Source organism: Pagrus pagrus, assembly GCF_965226575.1.
Source record: "Pagrus pagrus genome assembly, chromosome: 2".
NCBI classification, from domain to species: domain Eukaryota; kingdom Metazoa; phylum Chordata; class Actinopteri; order Spariformes; family Sparidae; genus Pagrus; species Pagrus pagrus.
This window is the reverse complement of record NC_140186.1, coordinates 13,994,254-14,012,954: the sequence shown is the minus strand read 5'-3', so window position 1 is coordinate 14,012,954 and position 18,701 is coordinate 13,994,254. Positions and strand designations below refer to the sequence as shown.

Here is an 18,701-nt window from a genome sequence, read left to right as displayed (position 1 = left end):
GTGAAGTAACTATATTTACTCAAGTACTGAACTTTGGCACAATTTTGAGGTACTGAAGTATAACTTTATGCTACTTCTATGATGCATTGTTGAAGCTCAAAGCTTGTGTTTACAAATTATTGTATTAAGATTAAAATTCAGATTTTCTTTTGGGACCTTAAATGCTCCATAAATGAAAATCTAACGGGACAATTTTGCATTGTGAGGTAATACTGAGCTGTACTTTTACTCGTGTAGAACTTCTACTGCAGAACTTTTACTTGTATTTATACACCATAGTATTGATACTTTTGCTTATGTAAAGGACCTGAGTACTTCCTCCACACTGTTCACATTCATGATATTATATTTTATAGCTTCATGTGTCTTACATGTGTTGAGCAGTCAGACTGAGACTCCCAATGATGCAGGAGACACGTTTTGCCACCAGGAGGCAACATTTTTCACCATCCGCTTCATTTCATTTCTCTCAGCCACCTCAGCAGCATCTCAGAGACCCTTTTGAACTAGTTTTTACTAAAACTTAGAAGGAAATTGTAATAGTTAAAAAAATATGTGATTGAATTCATATACAGATCTTCCTTAGTCCTCCACTGCGATTTTACCAAAACAATTTAGAAATTACTGTATGTTTGGGCATAATTCCTGTATGCATCATAAAAGCATAAAAACAAGCAACTGTATGTGTAACTGTGTAGCCAACTTAAGTACAGGTAATGATACGGTTAATAAAAACACAAGAAGGGGCAATTAATATATGATGTGTTACAATTTCTTCTCTTTAGGCAGACTTATAATGAGATTGTGTGTTTAATATTATATAAATAAATACAACATTATGAAATTCTATGAATTAATGCAGTAAAAAAATATAACTACAAAAGTGTGAAATAAACCAATAACATTTTGATTTTATTTATTTTTTCATTATTATGAAATGTACGGAAGCCCTAAAGGGGCCTCCATTTTCCTGTTATAACGAGTTAATTTCATTTGTTTTCTCGAGTTAATAACTCGAGATCTCGAGAAAACAAATGAAATTAGCTCGTTATTCTCGAGTTATTAACTCGGAATAACAACTGCTGTTTTCCCGAGATAACAGGAAAATTTTCTCGAGATCTCGAGATAAAGAAACTTTGTTTTCCCGAGATAACAATAAAATTAATTTGAGATCTCGAGATAATGACTGATATGATAGGCCTGAGATTATTCAGTAATTAAAAGATATGTGACACGGTGATCAATATGCTCCTGCTCCTCTGACATTGCCACACTGAATGATGTTTTCTGCAATGATTTGATATACTACACTATCGTTTTGTTTTCTCAAGATCTCAAATTAATTATATCGTTATCTCGGGAAAACAAAGTTTCGTTATCTCGAGATCTCGAGAAAACAAATGAAATTAACTCGTTATCACGGGAAAACAGAGGAAATATAATATGAATGAATGCATATGGCATATGCATATTGTATACCAGCATTTTCTTAAATTATTATCTCAAATTGTCCATTTTTCAAAATCAGTATTGACAGACTTTGTGTTAAAAAAATATTATGAAATTATATGAATTATTACTGTCAAAAATATAACCATGAAAGTGTGAAATAACCCAATAACATTTTCATTATCATGAAATGCCTCCCAATTTACTTATTTTATACTGAAAGATTTTTTTTGTGACTGTCAGTGTTAATTTATATTTTCCATAAATTATAATTTTAATTTTTAATTTTTATCTAATTGATTCATTAAATATTGACAGCTTTGGGACTCCATAGCCCAACACGTCTAATGAGGTGTAATTTCATCACCGTAATTTCTTTGATAAGTCAAATTAATGAAAAATAGATCATAATGGTCATATAAGGGGAGTGACGCCCTCTGCTGGAGGAAGTCCCGCCTCCTGTGACCACCAAAGCCTCTCATTGGTTCCCGCACATGCCACTCAAAACAAACAACCATGTCTAGATTATGGGTCAGATAGAAGACCATCGGCTATAATCTGGTTGACTTCAGCGGGTTTATTTCACTGCTGTACCGTGTGGAGATACATATCTGGAATAAACAGATATCTTCAGTGACAGTCAGTGAACGACCGGTCGCTCCTCTGCGGCTCCTTCTGCGCCTTTTGTCAGCGGAAACACGGCAGGATGTTTATAATTAGACGCTGAAACAACTGACGGCGCGTTTGTCGAGCCGTGGAAAAATTACCAAAAAAAAAAAAAAAGGTGTTTCCACAAGCGGTGCTGTCAAAACACAAGAGGACCATAGATGTGAGTCCTTCTCACTGCGAGCTTCGATTGAGACAACAAGAAAAAGAAACATCTTAAAAATGATGTCAGGGAAGCATTTCAAGGCTCATGAAGTGAGCTGCTGCATCAAGTATTTCATCTTCGGATTCAACATCATATTCTGGGTAAGTCCCCGCATTTATTTGCTGTTACTTCAGGCCTGCGATCAGCTTAATGCACTTGACATGACAGGTTTTTTCACACCAAGCATAATAAGCTTTGGTTTCTATCTGTGAGAGCCGAGGCGTTTTCTTTCTTTTCTTTGTCACTGCTTTTAATAGCAGACATGGATGATTTCATCCCTGCAATAGGCTCCCTGCTCCTGTGCACTTGTTCCCCGCTGTCACCTATCAGCACGCTTTTGTTTTTGTGTAGAGAAGAGCTCTCCTCACTGAGAAATCACTTGTTTACATCGAGCTGTCTGAGGACATTTTTACTGTCAGTGTCACTGATGTTAGGGCAGCTGTTGTCAGAGTGGTCATCTTCGCCAGCCACCATCCTCTAAAGTCAAGTTTATTTATAGAGCACATTTAAAAACAACAGATGTTGACCAAGAGCTATACAGCTGTGTGCAGGGAAACAAGACACCTCCTCTTGGGTTTAGTAATGGTTTTCATTAGGTGTTGAAGATCAGGAGATGAAATGACTGTTTGACTAATCATTCAGTCACTTGAAAGGAAACTAGAGTCGATTAATTGTTTAATTTTTAAGCTAAAATGTCAAACTTTCAGTGGTTCCAGCCAGGGGTGTTTCATCAAGATACGATATTACACCGATTCTTTGGACAATGATACGATATTTGCCGATATCGTATCATTAATAATTACTAAACTCTTCCTTGGAAATATTATTTTAAAATGGTTTCCGACATTGAAATGAAAAACAATCTGTTCTTTTTCATTAAAAGAAAGCACTGTTTAGAAAGGAGAAAGGAGCCCATGGACGGAAATGGTGACACGGACGCGCCATGGGAATTTCAAAATACAGGCGTATCTTAACGATATGGATCGATGTTTTCACTTTGCATCGCTGCTATTGGATCGTTGATCACTGAATTGATATATCGATCCGGATTGATGTATCATTACACCCCTAGTTCCAGCCTTACTAATGTGTGGAGCCACTTCTTTTTCCAGGTTTTACATGGAAAATTAATACAGTAATTTTTGGTTATGTGGAAGGTGTGTTGAGAATTTTTCACCATTTTCTGATGATCCATTGACAAGACATTAATCTCTAATCTGACTACTTGATTTTTGGGGCCGATGATACTGATATTGGGGAGTAAATAAAAAGTCTATTGATAAATCGGCCGATATTCTCATTTACACAGAATATGATAAACACCAGGGGCCTTGCTTTCTGTTGAAAAGTGGTAGGGACATAAAAGCTGGTGACAAAAGCATTTTTTAGGTTAGTCTTCAGAATATACGAGGCAGTGTAATGAGGGGATTGTAATAGGTCAGAGTAGATAATTATGGCAGGAATACAGATGGCATAATAGCACTTCAAAATTAATTTCATCTCATTTGTTAGTTAACATTCTCAATGAATTACACTTTTAAAAAGCGATAGGGCCAAATTGGTGATTTCAAAAAGTGGTTGTATGTCCCCAGTGTCTCCAGTGTAAATGACACCTGTGTTTTTTGCAATGATCCTTCAAAAGTAGCTGTCAAACACGTGGTAAAAATTTGTGAATAAGGCAGGTTATTTTACAGTTTAACAATAAACTTTATTGTCCAAAATGACATCAGAGCACTGAAACAGTTGACTCCACTGGGACTTTATTAACCTACACCAAGCATCTTTTCTGCATTGTGTTCTGTAAAAACATAGAAATTGATAGTGGAACATATGGGACAACATATACACGACTTCCAATGCATCTACAATATCGGCCGATCAGTATATCTGTTGACATCTGTTAATCTCTTAATCAAATAGGTCTTTATTTGACATACTGGAATCACACAACTTTATATGTAGAAAACGTGAAAAACAGCCAAACAATATTAAATAAGGTAACAAGAAATCATACTCTTAGTAGCCATGCATAAAGAAAGGATAAATAAACAGTGGGCACATCCCTCCCTGTTTTGTATCCATGGTATATCCTCACATCCGATTTAACATTTTGCTAATGGGCAAGCTGAACCTTCCGCCATGTTGACAGGCTTAGCAGCCTGCAGACTCCATGTTGTGGCAGTGTAAAATAAATCAGGAAATTAATATCAGAATGTATGTCAGCTAGCTAGACAGCTTTTTTAACTCACTTATGTGGGGATATTCATGATTATCCTGATTCCTGATGATCCTGATGATGGATCCACCATGATCTGCTTATCATCAGTGTTTTTATAGAGATCCGTGATAGAATTTTTTATCCCCATATTCCTCTCGGATACAAAAATATTTAGCATTTTTCCTTCAGAATTGACTGTAATCAATATTCAGTTATCAGAACTGTTGCTAGTTCATTGACTAATTGATAAATCAACTAAGCGGTGCAGCTCTAATCGTGATATTTCTCGAAAATACACTGAGAAATTGTCATGAGAGTGTAATACAGTACCAAAAAATGTTTGACAAATGACAGATTTATATTGACATGACATCTATCATCATGTCGTCTATCCCATTTTGAACACTGTTCCATAACTGGAGCCAGTGTGTTTGTGGCCCCTCACTGACCTCAGAGTGATGAAGAGGAAGGCCACCTGTCAGGCCCTGCAGAGGCTCTCAGCCAACCGCGCAGTCTTTCAGTGACCCCTCTGACACCTACACCATTCATATATCATAAGAGGTAGCTGTGTCAAAAGCATCTGTTCCTCCTTCCACTACAGCTGTTTCACTAATAAGTTAATCTGCAAAGTGCTTTGGATATTACACGAGAAAGGCTCCAATCTGTAAATGGGTCTAATAAATGGTCTTGAGTTAACAACACATCGTTGATGTGCACCGTTATGTGTTAGTGTTACTTTGTCCTGTTAGTTTGACAAATTATGAACAAGAGGTCCACTAATGAGCTAATTCAAGCGTTTAACCAAATGAGTCACTGGAGTTTGCTCAGTTACTAATGGAGAGTTGTCATGTCAATATGCTCAGACATCTTACAGTTTTCTATCAATAAAAGCCACCATGTCAGTGTTGCAGTGGTACATTATACAAATAACCCAAGAGATACTGACCTACAGTAAAATGTTAGGTATCAAGAGCAGAGGCTTATGTCATTGAGTTCTATCTAATCTCAATTTCTGTGGTCGGTAACTAAGTATTAAGGTTTTTTTTTATTGATTCACAAATCATTGACTCTGTAGATGAGGTTGTGATTGGTTTCAGAAAGATTTCAATGAGAGACTCAGTGAGTGTCCACTCCACATAAAACAAAAAGGTGTCCCGCAAGGTTCAGTGTTTGGTCCTGTACTTTTTGCCATAAATATTAAAGATACTGTCTCATCTTCATTCTTATTCATTTAAAACAAATACTTAATGCAAATAGAAGAACATTTGTGCTGTTTACCGGAGCCAGAGATATTCGTAATAATAGAATGAATAAATCCACCGAGAATTTACATGTCAATACCATATAGACAATCTTGTCAGCAAACTGTGCCAAAAAGTGCCTCTTTTATATATATATATGACAAGGGTGGAATTTATATAAATGCTGCTCCTATCATCTAAACCAATAAACACGGTCTTTCATTCTGCCCTCAGATTTATTACCGGTGATAGCTGTAGTACTTTCCATTGTATCCTGTTTGATAAGGTGGGTAGGTCTTCTCTGACACAGAGATGTAATAAATATTGTTTTTTGTTTATCAAGCCTTCAAAGACCTGATTGGAGAGCTACCAACTTAAATCTCGATAACGCTGGACTCGAACTTTGGACCTGATCAAACTCGTTCAAATGATCAGCTCATGCTTGAGGTTACCAGAGCACAGTCTAGATCTGGAAAGTACGCCTTTTCCTTTGGGAATGATCTTCAACACACATTAAAATTCAATACTCTTTTTATGTTCTTCTTCAATGGACAATTTAAAATCATGATCACAAATGTCTATGCTTTAATGTGTAGCTGTAACTGATTAATTTTTTATATATAAGATTTTATTTAGATTTTTCAATATGCAATGTACACCTAAAAATCAACAAAGACAAACAAAACAAAAATAACATACAACTACAACAACACACACATCAAACAAATAAACTCAACTCAACCTCAATATGTATCTGGTCAACATAAATTAAATATACTGAATATAAATAAATATACATATAAATCATGTATTGTTATTTTAAGACCCTTTTATGCAACTGATATAATGATAATATCCTGTAAAAGCTTAATAATGCAGTACACCTTTTCAAAGAGCAATGAGCTTTTAGTTTTTAAGCATATTCATATTAATAATTGGAATGTCATACACATAATTACAATAAATATCCTTAAAAAATAAAGCATAAATAAAAAAAAAAGAAACCACTCAATCAAAACAATAAATAAAACGGAATCCGGACTCTGTTAGCAAAAATTGCATTTAACACAACAGGCAAAAATGATCGATAAGTTGATAAGATACGTAGGATAAGTTGACAAAAAGTATTGTGAAAGGCCATGTTACTTTAGTTTAAATAAAGATTTGAATTCAATTTGAATTGAAAATCAGAACATGAAATGTACACAGTGACGAAATGCTCATCGTAGTTGCCACCGCCAGAAGTGATGCCTTTTAAGGTGCTTGAAAATTGCAAGTATTCATGAATTAATTCATATAATTATATGAAACGATGTGTAAACCAGCAAATGAGTGTTTACAAATGAGGTGTAACGAGCACATTACTATTTTCCATGCCTGGAAATAGGCATTGAAGATAGTAATGTGCTGGTTACACCTTGTAATTATAATGGATTATAATTACAAGTCTAATTCTGTTCTCTTTTTCCAAATACAAGGCTATCAACTGGTTACAAAATGCCATCAGCGAATGATTACAAACCTTCTGAATCCTGAAATGTGGTTTTAAACTTTTACGCTGGAGGTGGAAACTTGTTCAGTCATAATGTCTTCAAGCTGTTAAAAGATGCTTTCTAATGTGGGAGCCTCTCCTGCTGATACTGCAGACAGAGAGGAGAAATATTAACTAATGGAGCGCTGCCAGGAAAATCTCTCCGTGGTTTCTCTCTGGTAGTGCTTCTGTGTGATGACTACATGTTGTAGTCACAGCGAAATAATCCTGCCCTTGTGTGTTTCTTCTTTGTCTGTCTCTTAGTTCCTTGGAGTGGCGTTCCTTGGCATTGGATTGTGGGCATGGAACGAAAAGGTGAGTTTACTGCTCACAGCAATGAGTGGAATTAATTTATTGTGTGAATCTTTCCGCTAATGGACACCAACAAATAATCCACAACCAACAAATCATTTACATTCATCCCCTGTCGTTCACACCCATCTGTCTGCACAAAATGCTCGCAGTGGCTTTACTGAATCAGAAAGGAATGTCATGCTTTCCGGTGGGACGACCCTCTGAACAATAGACAGAAGAGGGAATCTGATGTATTTCACAGATTCCTTCATTGAGATCTCTCAGTTCTGGGGTTGTCAAAGAGGAACAGACATACCAGTGAGAGTTCAAGTGTCTTGACTTTCACTGAAGAACCAGATAGTTCCTATTCATGCTTCACATACGACTGCCACTAACGACTGTTTTCATTCTGCATTAATCTTACTTAATTAATTGTTTGGTCAATGAAATGTCAGAAGATAGCAACAAATGTCCTTCACAGTTTCCTTGGGTAGAGTCTTACAATGTTTTGTCTGACGAAGAGCCAAAAACTCAAAGAGATTCAATTGAATTCAGTTCAAACTTTATTTCAGACTCACAGCAATGAAAAAGAAAATGCAAGAAAATAAAACATACGAGATAAAACCACAAGAGCTCATCCTTCAATTTAAAAACAGTTCATATGTAGTCTTCAGTGGATATACACTGAGAGCAGCTCTTCCTATAGTGTCGGATAATGATGCTGTTCTCTGACTCGTCCAAGCGACACATAAAATTGTTCATCATATGTCTTAAAGGAGACCAGTTGTGCTAATTTTCAGGTTCATGATTTTATTTTGGGTTACTACTAGAATGGGTTAACATGCTTCAATGCTCACAAAACACATCGGTTTTCTCAAACTGTCCAGTGCAGCAGCAGTGTTCAGCTTGCACAAGCTTGACCCAGCACCACTAACAACAACAGAGCAGCTGTGCTAAATCAATTCTTACGTGCCAAACTAGTTGCTGGGTACAAATTATTCAAATGAATGACATGGTGACCTTGTGTGATGTCACAGACAGCAGAATTAAAGGCAGGACTACTGATGAGGCATTTCAGGAGCAGTGTTTTCTTTGGGAGAGAGCAGCTTCTGTTGGTGCGGACTTTGACCTTTTTAACTTTCAAGATGTTTTGCATGCACAAGAACCTTTGAAACAACTGAAGGAAAAACAAAAAAGCTTATAATGCCACCTTTAAGTGTGCCTCACATGTTTGAGTACCAGAGAACACAAACCGTTGACTGGCTGAATATCCTCTCTACTACTTGTTGGCATTAAATTTAATATCTTAATCTTTGCTGTCTGTGAGCACAGCTGCAGTATTTGCAGCAGCGCAGCACTATAAGGACTAAAAATAATCAGCATACCATACCATATCAGCATAAGATGATTGATAACAGTTTACAACAACACTGCCTGTGTTTCACCAATTTAGTTGTTTGCATACATCATCCATATATACATTTAACAGAATGGAGTCCCACCATAATGTACATGAAATGGGGCAGATACAACATGGCTGCATTTAACCCTCATTGTCTAATGGGCTTAACAGAAGATTAGTATTCTAGGTTTATACTTTCTAACAAACAATTTCAGGAATAATTTACAATGATATAAAACAGAGAAAGTGGAAATAATCACATGTGCAAAGTTAGAACTCGAGTTCAAAGCATCTCTAAAGCTCATTAATTACAAGTTACAATCTCATTTGTTTCATCCGTACACAGACAAAAATGTCAAAACAACAATTTGCCATTTTACAGGGGTTTATGTGCCAGGAGCGGAGCAGAGCGGAGACGTCACTGCTGCCGCCAAGAAATAATCCAGCTCAAATCCCTCCACTAAACACAACGTTTTTACACGTTGTTTATAGTATCGATCAAACAAAAAAAATATCACACGGTTGATTAGTGAGCTTTAGAAGAGCAGGAAGGTGGATTTTGTTACCTTTGCACAGAGGCAGGCTTGCTGTTTCCACCCCTGATTTCAGTCTTCATGCTAAGCTAAGCTAATCAGCTGTTGGCTCCAGCTTTATATTTACCTTACAGACTTGACAGAGACATCAGTCTCCTCATCTGACTCTTGGCAAGAATGTGAGAGAGAGCATATTTCCAAAAATGTCAGATGGTTCCTTTAAGTTTAATCAGGAAAATGTCTCTGCTCATCTCATTATTCAACTTGGGAACTGAGAGTGCACACTATTGGAAACACGCCAAACTGTATTCCCTTACATAAGATAGATTAGTTTTACTTCCCTTAATGAAGCGCATAGAGACAGTGGACTTCAGTCAGGCTTGAAATGATTTCTCTTGTAATGACTTTAAGCTTCTAACCCCTCACTCTGTTCTCCCAGGGTGTCCTCTCAAACATCTCCTCCATCACAGACCTGGGGGGTTTCGACCCGGTCTGGCTCTTCTTGGTGGTGGGCGGTGTGATGTTCATCCTCGGATTCGCTGGTTGCATCGGCGCACTGCGAGAAAACTCTTTCTTGCTCAAATTTGTACGTTCACTCATCACTCACTAGGTTTCTCAATCCTCCCTCAGTCTCGTAACGATACTTGTTAAATTCTGTGAATGTTTATGTGTTTCAGTTCTCTGTGTTCCTGGGTATCATCTTCTTCCTGGAGCTGACTGCAGGAGTCCTGGCCTTTGTCTTCAAAGACTGGATCAAGGACCAGCTCAACTTTTTCATTAACAACAACATTCGGGCCTACAGAGATGACATTGATCTTCAGAACCTGATAGATTTCACCCAGGAATATGTGAGCTCCATAGTTCATGCTCCACAGTTCACACCGGTGTTGTTTTTACCTTGGGTTAGTCATGGTTGCTCGTTTCTGTGGGACTTTGTTGACATATATATTTGTTTTTTTTTGTGTGTCTGTTTAACCTCACAGTGGGAGTGTTGCGGTGCTTTTGGAGCTGACGACTGGAATTTAAACATCTACTTCAACTGCACCGATTCCAACCCGAGTCGTGAGAAATGTGGCGTGCCCTTTTCCTGCTGCACCAAGGATCCAGCGGTATGTCTTCCAGAAAACATACCACGCTTGAGTTTTTCTGGGTCACAGCCAATTAATTCCCGTTTACGGTAAAACACAAGCCGATGGGTGTAACTTAGGGTTTTGAAAGGTGAGGTACAAATTGAGGAGGACTTTCTAACGTGCTGTAGCCTTTACAGGTCAGGTAACTATGAGAGGAAACTGTGAAGGTCCTCCCTGTGACACATAGCTTGGTTATCTGTGTCCTCCAGAAGGTTGGCTGAAGCTGTCAACTCTCATGGCTGGCTTCCAACAGGACATCCAGGCCTCAGTGTTTAGACTCTGCCAGCACAGCAAAGTCTAGAAGCGGTAGGGAGGAGTTATCTTGACCGAGGCATTTTTTTTGGCAGAAAACTGCTGCTCTCTGTGCAAAGCAGTGACAGCTCTCTGTTTGAGCAAAACAGTCTTGCTTCACTGTAATGAAAGTTGCACAAGAGGCTTTTTTCATTTGCTGACCCGAGGACGTGCACTTCCACCAAGGTCATCCTCTTTGATAGCAACACTTACCAACAGCAAGTGTGAAGATAAAATGGAAGCTGAAAAACACATTTTGAAGGTTATCTTTTCCACTTAAGGCTGGACTCTCAACACTTTTCTGTCTCGTAATTACCAAACAAAGAACATGAAACATTTGCAGTCTGAGCCTTCAAAATGAAAGCACTCAAGACTTTCATACAGAGGTTTATTTTGAGTCTTACTGACCATTAAAATAACACAGCATTTAAAGAACAAGGCTGGTGTTGTTCTTTGTTTTTTTCTTATTGTCATCAAATACCAAAAAAAGACCAAAACCACCACATTTGTTTGTCCTTCTCTCAGTATTTTCTTATTTCCCCAGCTTGTCAGTGACACTCAGGCTTGAGCCTTTTAGTTCCCTCTGAAAATGTTAAAAAATAAAACAAAAAGCATCTTGAATTTCTTAAAGTCCAGGGGGACATCTTCAGATGTCTTGGTCGGTCTGACCAACACAAAGAGATTTAATTTACAATGAAACAGAAAAAAGTGCCCCAAATCCTCACACAATATTTGACATTTTTTAAACAATTGACCTTAAAACAATCAATGTAATAGTTCAACATTTTGGGATGTAAGCTAATATGCTTTCTTGCAAAGAGTCAGCTAGACTCATGTCTTGAATTTGAAGCTGGAACTAGCAGCTGCTGCTTAGCTTATCTTACAAAATCTGACAAAATCTGCCAACCCGCACCTCTAAAGATACTTAATAAACATGTGATAGCCATAGATATTAAATAGAACAAGATAGTAGATCAAAAGATGGTGCCCACGAAGTCCAATGAGAATTGCTCGCCTGGCGCATACGCCAAAACGTTTCTAGCTTCCAGGTTTACTTCCTGGTTATACGCCCCACTGAATATGTGCAGTAGATAGCAGTAGTCTGCTGGCCCCGTTTTACAAATATAGAATCTCCATGGATCAAAAAATCTGAATTTAAAGTGTCATAATTGACCTTTTTTTGTAGTTTTAGGTGTCAACAGTTTTATAGGTGTCTCTTTTAAAATGGTGCTCTAAGAGGAAAATGCATTTTCTGTGATTGGCCACTGGGTAACATTGGAAGCAAAGCTGATCATTTTGCCACGATGACTCACACAGACTAACAAAGTGAAAACAACACGAGCCGACGTTGTTGCGGCTGTTATATATAGCATATTGCCAGATGTTCTCCTTTTACAGTTGTGTTAATAATGTTCGTCATGCATAGGCTTCATATTTAAACATTCAGCCTGTGTGGCCGTGCAATACTTTTCTGTTGCTGTGTATTTTGTGTTTTGATTTTAGGTCAGAACATGAGTCACATCTCACAGCAGTCAAGTTCAAGTCCAAAGTCCCAATTATTGTGACCTCAGTCTGACTCAGATCCGAGTCTCAAGTCGACAGCTCTGGGCTGAGTAGATTTTCTCAGGTTTAGATCACTGTGAGCACTGTTGTCTCATACACATCTGGAGGCCAAACACACTCCGGTAATGCGCTGGACAGCACTTTTCCTGGGGATATAATGGCCCAGTAGTATGTTAATCATGGCAGCGACTGTTTGGTTGGAAACAAGCCGCAATAACCCTTTATACATCTTCCAAGAACATAACCACATTTTCTCTAAATGTCTTGATTTCACCTCTTGGAAAATGTATTAACATGAACCATCTTCTCTCCACAGGAGGATGTCATCAACACTCAGTGTGGCTACGACATCCGAGCAAAAACGGTGAGCTGCTCACAGAAACTTATATCCATGGACATTAAAACTCTCCTCTAAAAGTAAAAGCTGTTGCAATAAAACAGAAAGGAGTAGAGGTTGCTCTTGCTTATTTTGCCTCACGCATGTTTTTTGGCTGCATGATCTCATCAGGTACTCCACCCAGGGCACAATATCCCTCTTTCAGTATGTTTCCCAACTCCTCACTCTACAAAATACAGCAGCTGGCTCCCCATCAGCACTTAGGGCCGTGTGGTATTACTCATGCCGCAGCAATGCACTGGGAATTTAAAAAACCCCTCCCCCATCATTGGCTTTGGCCTGACTCCATAGTAGCATAATGTAAGGAAAAGGCCGTATTTGTTTTTCTGTGTTTGAAAATGTGAGCAAAAAGCCAGAGAGAACTAGTTTTTAATGAGACTCAGAGCAGAGAAAACAGTGGGCTGAGTGTGTGTGTTAACAGCCGGATAACATTGATTCAGAGGGGTTTTATTGTGAAGGGACCACAAGATGAAAAGGAGAATCATGTGCTTCCATTAAAAACAACCAAGTGATGAAAAAGCAAAGTAAAGCCCAACATGATTGCGGACATAATGAAAGTAAAAAGGCAAAAGTTTTTTATGTGCACTTGATTGTCAGGCTTTAATATAATTTTTCTTGTTTTTTACATGTTCTGTCAGGACTCTGAGCAGCGAACTTTCATCTATATTAAAGGCTGCGTTCCTCAGTTTGAAAAGTGGCTTCAAGACAACCTGACGGTGGTGGCAGGCATCTTTATTGGGATTGCATTACTACAGGTGAGGAACAATGTGAATGGTGTGGTTTACTAACTGATCTCTGTCAACCTTTACTTTACCTCATGTAAATTATGTTTGTTTCCTCTCTTAGATTTTTGGCATCTGTTTAGCACAGAATCTCGTCAGCGACATTGAAGCTGTGAGAGAGAGTTGGTAGGTGGCAGTTTGTTCAATTACACTTATTTACCAGTGATTACAGTTGGGAAATAGCTAAATAAGCTAACATTCATCCTATGTGAACTTTGAATGTTTGTGCTAGATTTTGTGCCAGTTCATCCAGGAAAGGTTGAGATATTACACAGAATACATTTAAAAAAAACTTTGAAATATTAATGTAGGTTGGCCAGTGGGATGTAAGGTGTGCAAGAACCAAAGCAAAAAGTGATATGTACATCAACCCTAACGTTTTTTTTTTACTCCTTATTTTAAGATGTCATTTAAACATTATTTAGTATTTGCCTGCCGTCAGTTTTATACAGTACATCAATAGCAGGGTCCTGGTTTTGTTCACAGTAGTTTGGAGTTGTTTCTGCATCCGTAACAGTTACAGCAGCGTCACATCCAGAGGTTGTGGCTGAAGTGGGGCCTGAAAGTCTCGGTCCCTGGGCCGTGGCTGGTGCCGTCTGTTTTGGCTTAGAGGTGCTGGAGCATCCCTGACGTTGGTGTCCGAGTTTTCCCTAAACAGCTTTTTTTTCTGACTGCTATTATCTGTTCCTCTCTCGATGCATGACCTCTTAAAAAGCCACAGAGTAATGATCCGTCACAGGATGAATTGTGATTTGGTAGTCCTTTAACTTTTCATCCAGCGCCATCATGAGGTCAAAGTTTAGTTTATGTGGTGAAATATCTCAACATCTTCTGAATGGATTAGCACAAAATTTAGTCCGAACATTCACGATCCCCAGAGGATGAATCCTACTGACTTTGGTGATCCTGACTTTAGCGCATGAGGTGTATATTTGTGGTTATTATTGAAAGTCACATATTTTGGTTTATCACCGAATAAGATGAGATGAAACCTTTATTAATCCCCAGCAGGGAAATTTGTTTTTTATAGAATCGCAATGACAGGTGAATAGTGAAAGTAAAATAAACGACATAAAACTAAAATGAGAATAGAATAAGAAAGAGGAACAAAAGAGACCATTTGGAGACAAAGATTACAAGCTGAAGTGGCCGAGATGTTATTAATAGCAGCAGAGTTAACAGACTATGTTTTGATCTGTACACCAGACTGACATATCGTATGATTAAGCAATGGAACTTATTAATATAGTATATAAAGGATATGATTTAAAAACCAGTGAGCATATTTGCATAATATAGAAAAATATGGTAAATTAAGATGTAAGAAAGTGTAAGTGCCTGATATGAGACAGAGCATAGGGTGAAAAGTAGTAGTAGTACAACATAATATATAGTACATTATGTACTACACTCTATACAGTCTACAGCAATATTATATAGAATGAAATGTCAAATTTGATGCAGTAAGTATTGGTATAGACTAGAACTGTATAAGTATAGTTTAATATATAACAGAATATCACAACATATAGGGAGGCATATATTCAGTCCAACAGGCCTGCTGACATTGTCCACATCCTCTGCTAACATGCTAAAATGAGACTGTAAACATGGTAAACACTCTACGACTATACTTACATTTCTATTGTGAGTATGTTAGCATGCAGACAGTAGCATCAACCCAAAGTCACTGCACTTGTAAGTACGGCTCAAAGGAACGTCTGTAGCATTTATAACAAATTCATCACGAGTCGATGCATTTCTTGTGGTGCACCTTGTAAAAAGTTGTCCTGATAGTCGTACTACTGTTCTTAAATCTTCCTCTTGTCCGTGTGCAGTTTGTTTACCTAAGACCTCCTCAGAATCTCCAAAGGCAAGACGGATGTACCAGGTAAGCACTATTACTAATGTTGCAGCATATAAATATTTATATTTGTATCGATTGATTCCATTGACTCTCCCCGTGTTTTTTTCCCCCCCTCAGGACTTTGCAGTTTGGACGCAGGCAACGAAGGGAAATAATGAATCAGCTGAGGTGTCCAGAACAAAGTCTCATTCATATGTAAATAGTAAATTTAGAGTTATTTTTAGAGTTATTTGTGGCCCTACTTTTGAATGAAGCACGACCTCTAAAATATACTGTAGCTCTCATACAGTACAATGCCGATTCTTTACAGAATATAGCAGCAGATATGATGGTAAAGTCCCACTTCAGATAAGTCTGTAAGCCTGTAAACGAAGAGTTGAGGGGGTCATAACTTGAAGGTAGATTTCATGTTTTATCAGAGTCGGTGCTTCCTACAGAAAAAGGGCCTCAGTTTTATATGTCTTACAGCTGCAGTTTTTAACACTGCATGTAAGGATTGTGTACAAAGATAAAAGTGATTCTGGAAATGCACTGCATGCCTTTTGTCTACTGGTAGGACACTGGCTCTCCTAAATGTGTTTCATTTATGTTAAGTATTTTAAAATATTTGTAAAATAGTCACTAGTTTAGACCGAATCGGCTGGTTGGCACTTTGTTGAATGTTTAATGGAATCTACTTAAAGCTACGGAGAATTAACTTTAGATTTATTTCCATCTGTGACATCATGCTTATATTAAAAAGTTATATACAATTTGTAAGAAGAAGGATGCAGTAACATGAAGGGGTATGATGGATGTTGCCGGCTTTGCAAAGATGCAGTTTGTTAAAGGTTTTGGCAGAGACGTTAAAAAACGTCTCAATATACTGAACCAAACCAGAAGATGTTGCATCTAAAACAAAACTCAGCCTTAAGCACTTTAATCTGCAGTTTATTTCAGTTATTTTAGTCGAGAGGCTGCCACTAGAGGGGGCACTTTTCCTTAAAAACTGCATCTGTAACTTCATAATTTGTCTGAAAGTAGCTTGACAGAAAATGTGTTTCAACACATTATGAGTGTTGTGCCGTTCCTTGCACATTATCTTATCAGTGTTCATGCATTAATTCATTTCCTGATATTTTCTAAGTGTTTCCAATGTGTTCCTTTGATGAAATCTGCCAATATTGTTGGTTGTGTTTTTTTCTGTTTTGATCTGTAAGTTTTCACTGGAAAATTGGGATACAAGCATACATGTATTTTCAAGGCTTATGAAGAATGGCATGCTCACACTGCTCGAAGGCACTTAACTGAACATAGAAAGGATTTATAGCCTGCATACATACATTACTTGAAAGTAGAGCACACAGGCTCTCTCACCAGCATTATTTTAAATGCAAACTTGGAAGCCGACATACAGCTTAAATGATTTTCTTTCCTAGAGGCATATTATTTTGAGTAATTACCTTTAATCGAACTGTGCAGCATGAAAGTAAAAACTTCATGTGAAGGCAGCGTGACCCTGCAGCAGAGATTTTCCTTTGCAGCCTTGATGAAATGGACAGCCTCACACAGAATATATTAGAAAATGCAGTTCTGCATTTTGAAATCTTAAAAATGTAATACAGCAGTAGCACGTGGGTCAAATTTCCTGTTTTCACTCTAAAAGCTTCATATGATTGTTGTTGACTGATCACACTTTTTCTTACCACTCAGTGCCATAATTGTGATCTCTACTTCTACATACTCTTGATTATAATATTACTTTTGTTTCATCTGTACTCCTGATTCTTGTAAATAACTGGATTGTGACAAGTTGTAAATATATATCTGAATAAATGTGGTTATTTGGTAGGCTTTTGTCAAGTTGATTGAGTTTAGCTCGAGTTATTAATACTCTTAAAGGTAAAGATAGATACATTTAACCTTCAGAACAAGTGATACACAGTTATTACGCTACTTAATTCACAAGAAAAGAAAATACATCAGCCTTTTGTATGATGACAGTGAGTACAATGTCCTTTTCTGCTCAGCCAACATGCTTATTTATGAAGTAGTTAACTTTGTGTGGTCTGATAAAGTCATTGAGCCTTAATGACTCTAAATAACTCAATACCACCACCTAGTGTTTCTTTGAAATTAATATTATCATCGTCAGTATTGAGCTACTGCAAGTCAAAGAACAAAAATAAAAAAGTTGAAAAGTTTCTTAGTAGTTAAACTTTTCCGCACAAAGATATAATTCACAATTTTTTTTGAGTGTTGCATATGATGACTTTTGACCTTAATTTTATGAGGAGCTCTGCATTAAAATACCTCATCTGTAGGATTATCCATCTGGTTCGTTTTGGGGTGATTTGCAGACTCTTTTCAGGGTCCTGATGTTGTGCCTGCTGGCTCACTGTCTCAGTGTCATGGGATACAAAAAGAAATATTTATTTATCTATTTAGATTTAATATATATTTGAGAGAAGGCATCTCTGCGGACAATATTTTAAAAACTTGGCAACTCCCACAAAAACATAATTCATCATCGATTAATAGCACTACAGGTAAGAGGAAAAATATCTTATTTATTTTTGTATTTATTTTGGGGTAAACTGTACCTTTCAGGAAAACAACAGGAGTTACTCATAACATAAGTTTGTTTGTGTTTGTGTGTCACAGCTATCATTATTTTATTATTTACACCTGTGCTTTTCAGACTGTGATGTCAAAATCTCCAGAGGAATCCAGAGGCCATGACCAGAGTGGACAATTCATACTTTCTTTTATTTGTATTATTGTTGTTGTTGTTGTTGTTGTTGTTGTTGTTATTGTTATTATTGTACACACACATGCACACATAAACACACCTAAACCAAGTAGACTTTAGTTCCAATGACAAGAAAAAATGTTTTAAACATGTTTCAGCTCAAAACATTTGGAAAATGTCAAAGTAATGTCAGGTTTTAATATCAAATTCTTCTTCTTGGTTTAATTCACCTCTAAGATGGAGATTGAACCCAGCTTTTATATTACACTCAAAAAAATCATCATCAGATGTTATTTTAAACCAGTTTTTGCTATTATGAAAGGAGATGCTCAAAATCAAACATGCTGACAACAGACATCCATTCAAGAGAACGGTCACAATTTTTATTAAAATAGAACTGA

The 18,701-nt window shown here is 37.3% G+C and overlaps 1 protein-coding gene across 1 annotated transcript; it reads left to right on the top strand.

The window, feature by feature from the left end:
* The first annotated feature begins 1,974 nt into the window (after positions 1 to 1,974).
* On the top strand, positions 1,975 to 17,399 carry LOC311250822 (tetraspanin-5). The gene is made up of 10 exons (XM_084342892.1): positions 1,975 to 2,421; positions 7,575 to 7,625; positions 9,979 to 10,125; positions 10,217 to 10,387; positions 10,523 to 10,648; positions 12,840 to 12,887; positions 13,559 to 13,675; positions 13,767 to 13,828; positions 15,541 to 15,593; positions 15,687 to 17,399. The coding sequence occupies exons 1-9, from the start codon at positions 2,338 to 2,340 to the stop codon at positions 15,551 to 15,553; spliced, it is 819 nt and encodes a 272-aa protein (XP_084199018.1). The 5' UTR covers positions 1,975 to 2,337; the 3' UTR covers positions 15,554 to 15,593; positions 15,687 to 17,399.
* The last annotated feature ends 1,302 nt before the right edge of the window (positions 17,400 to 18,701 follow it).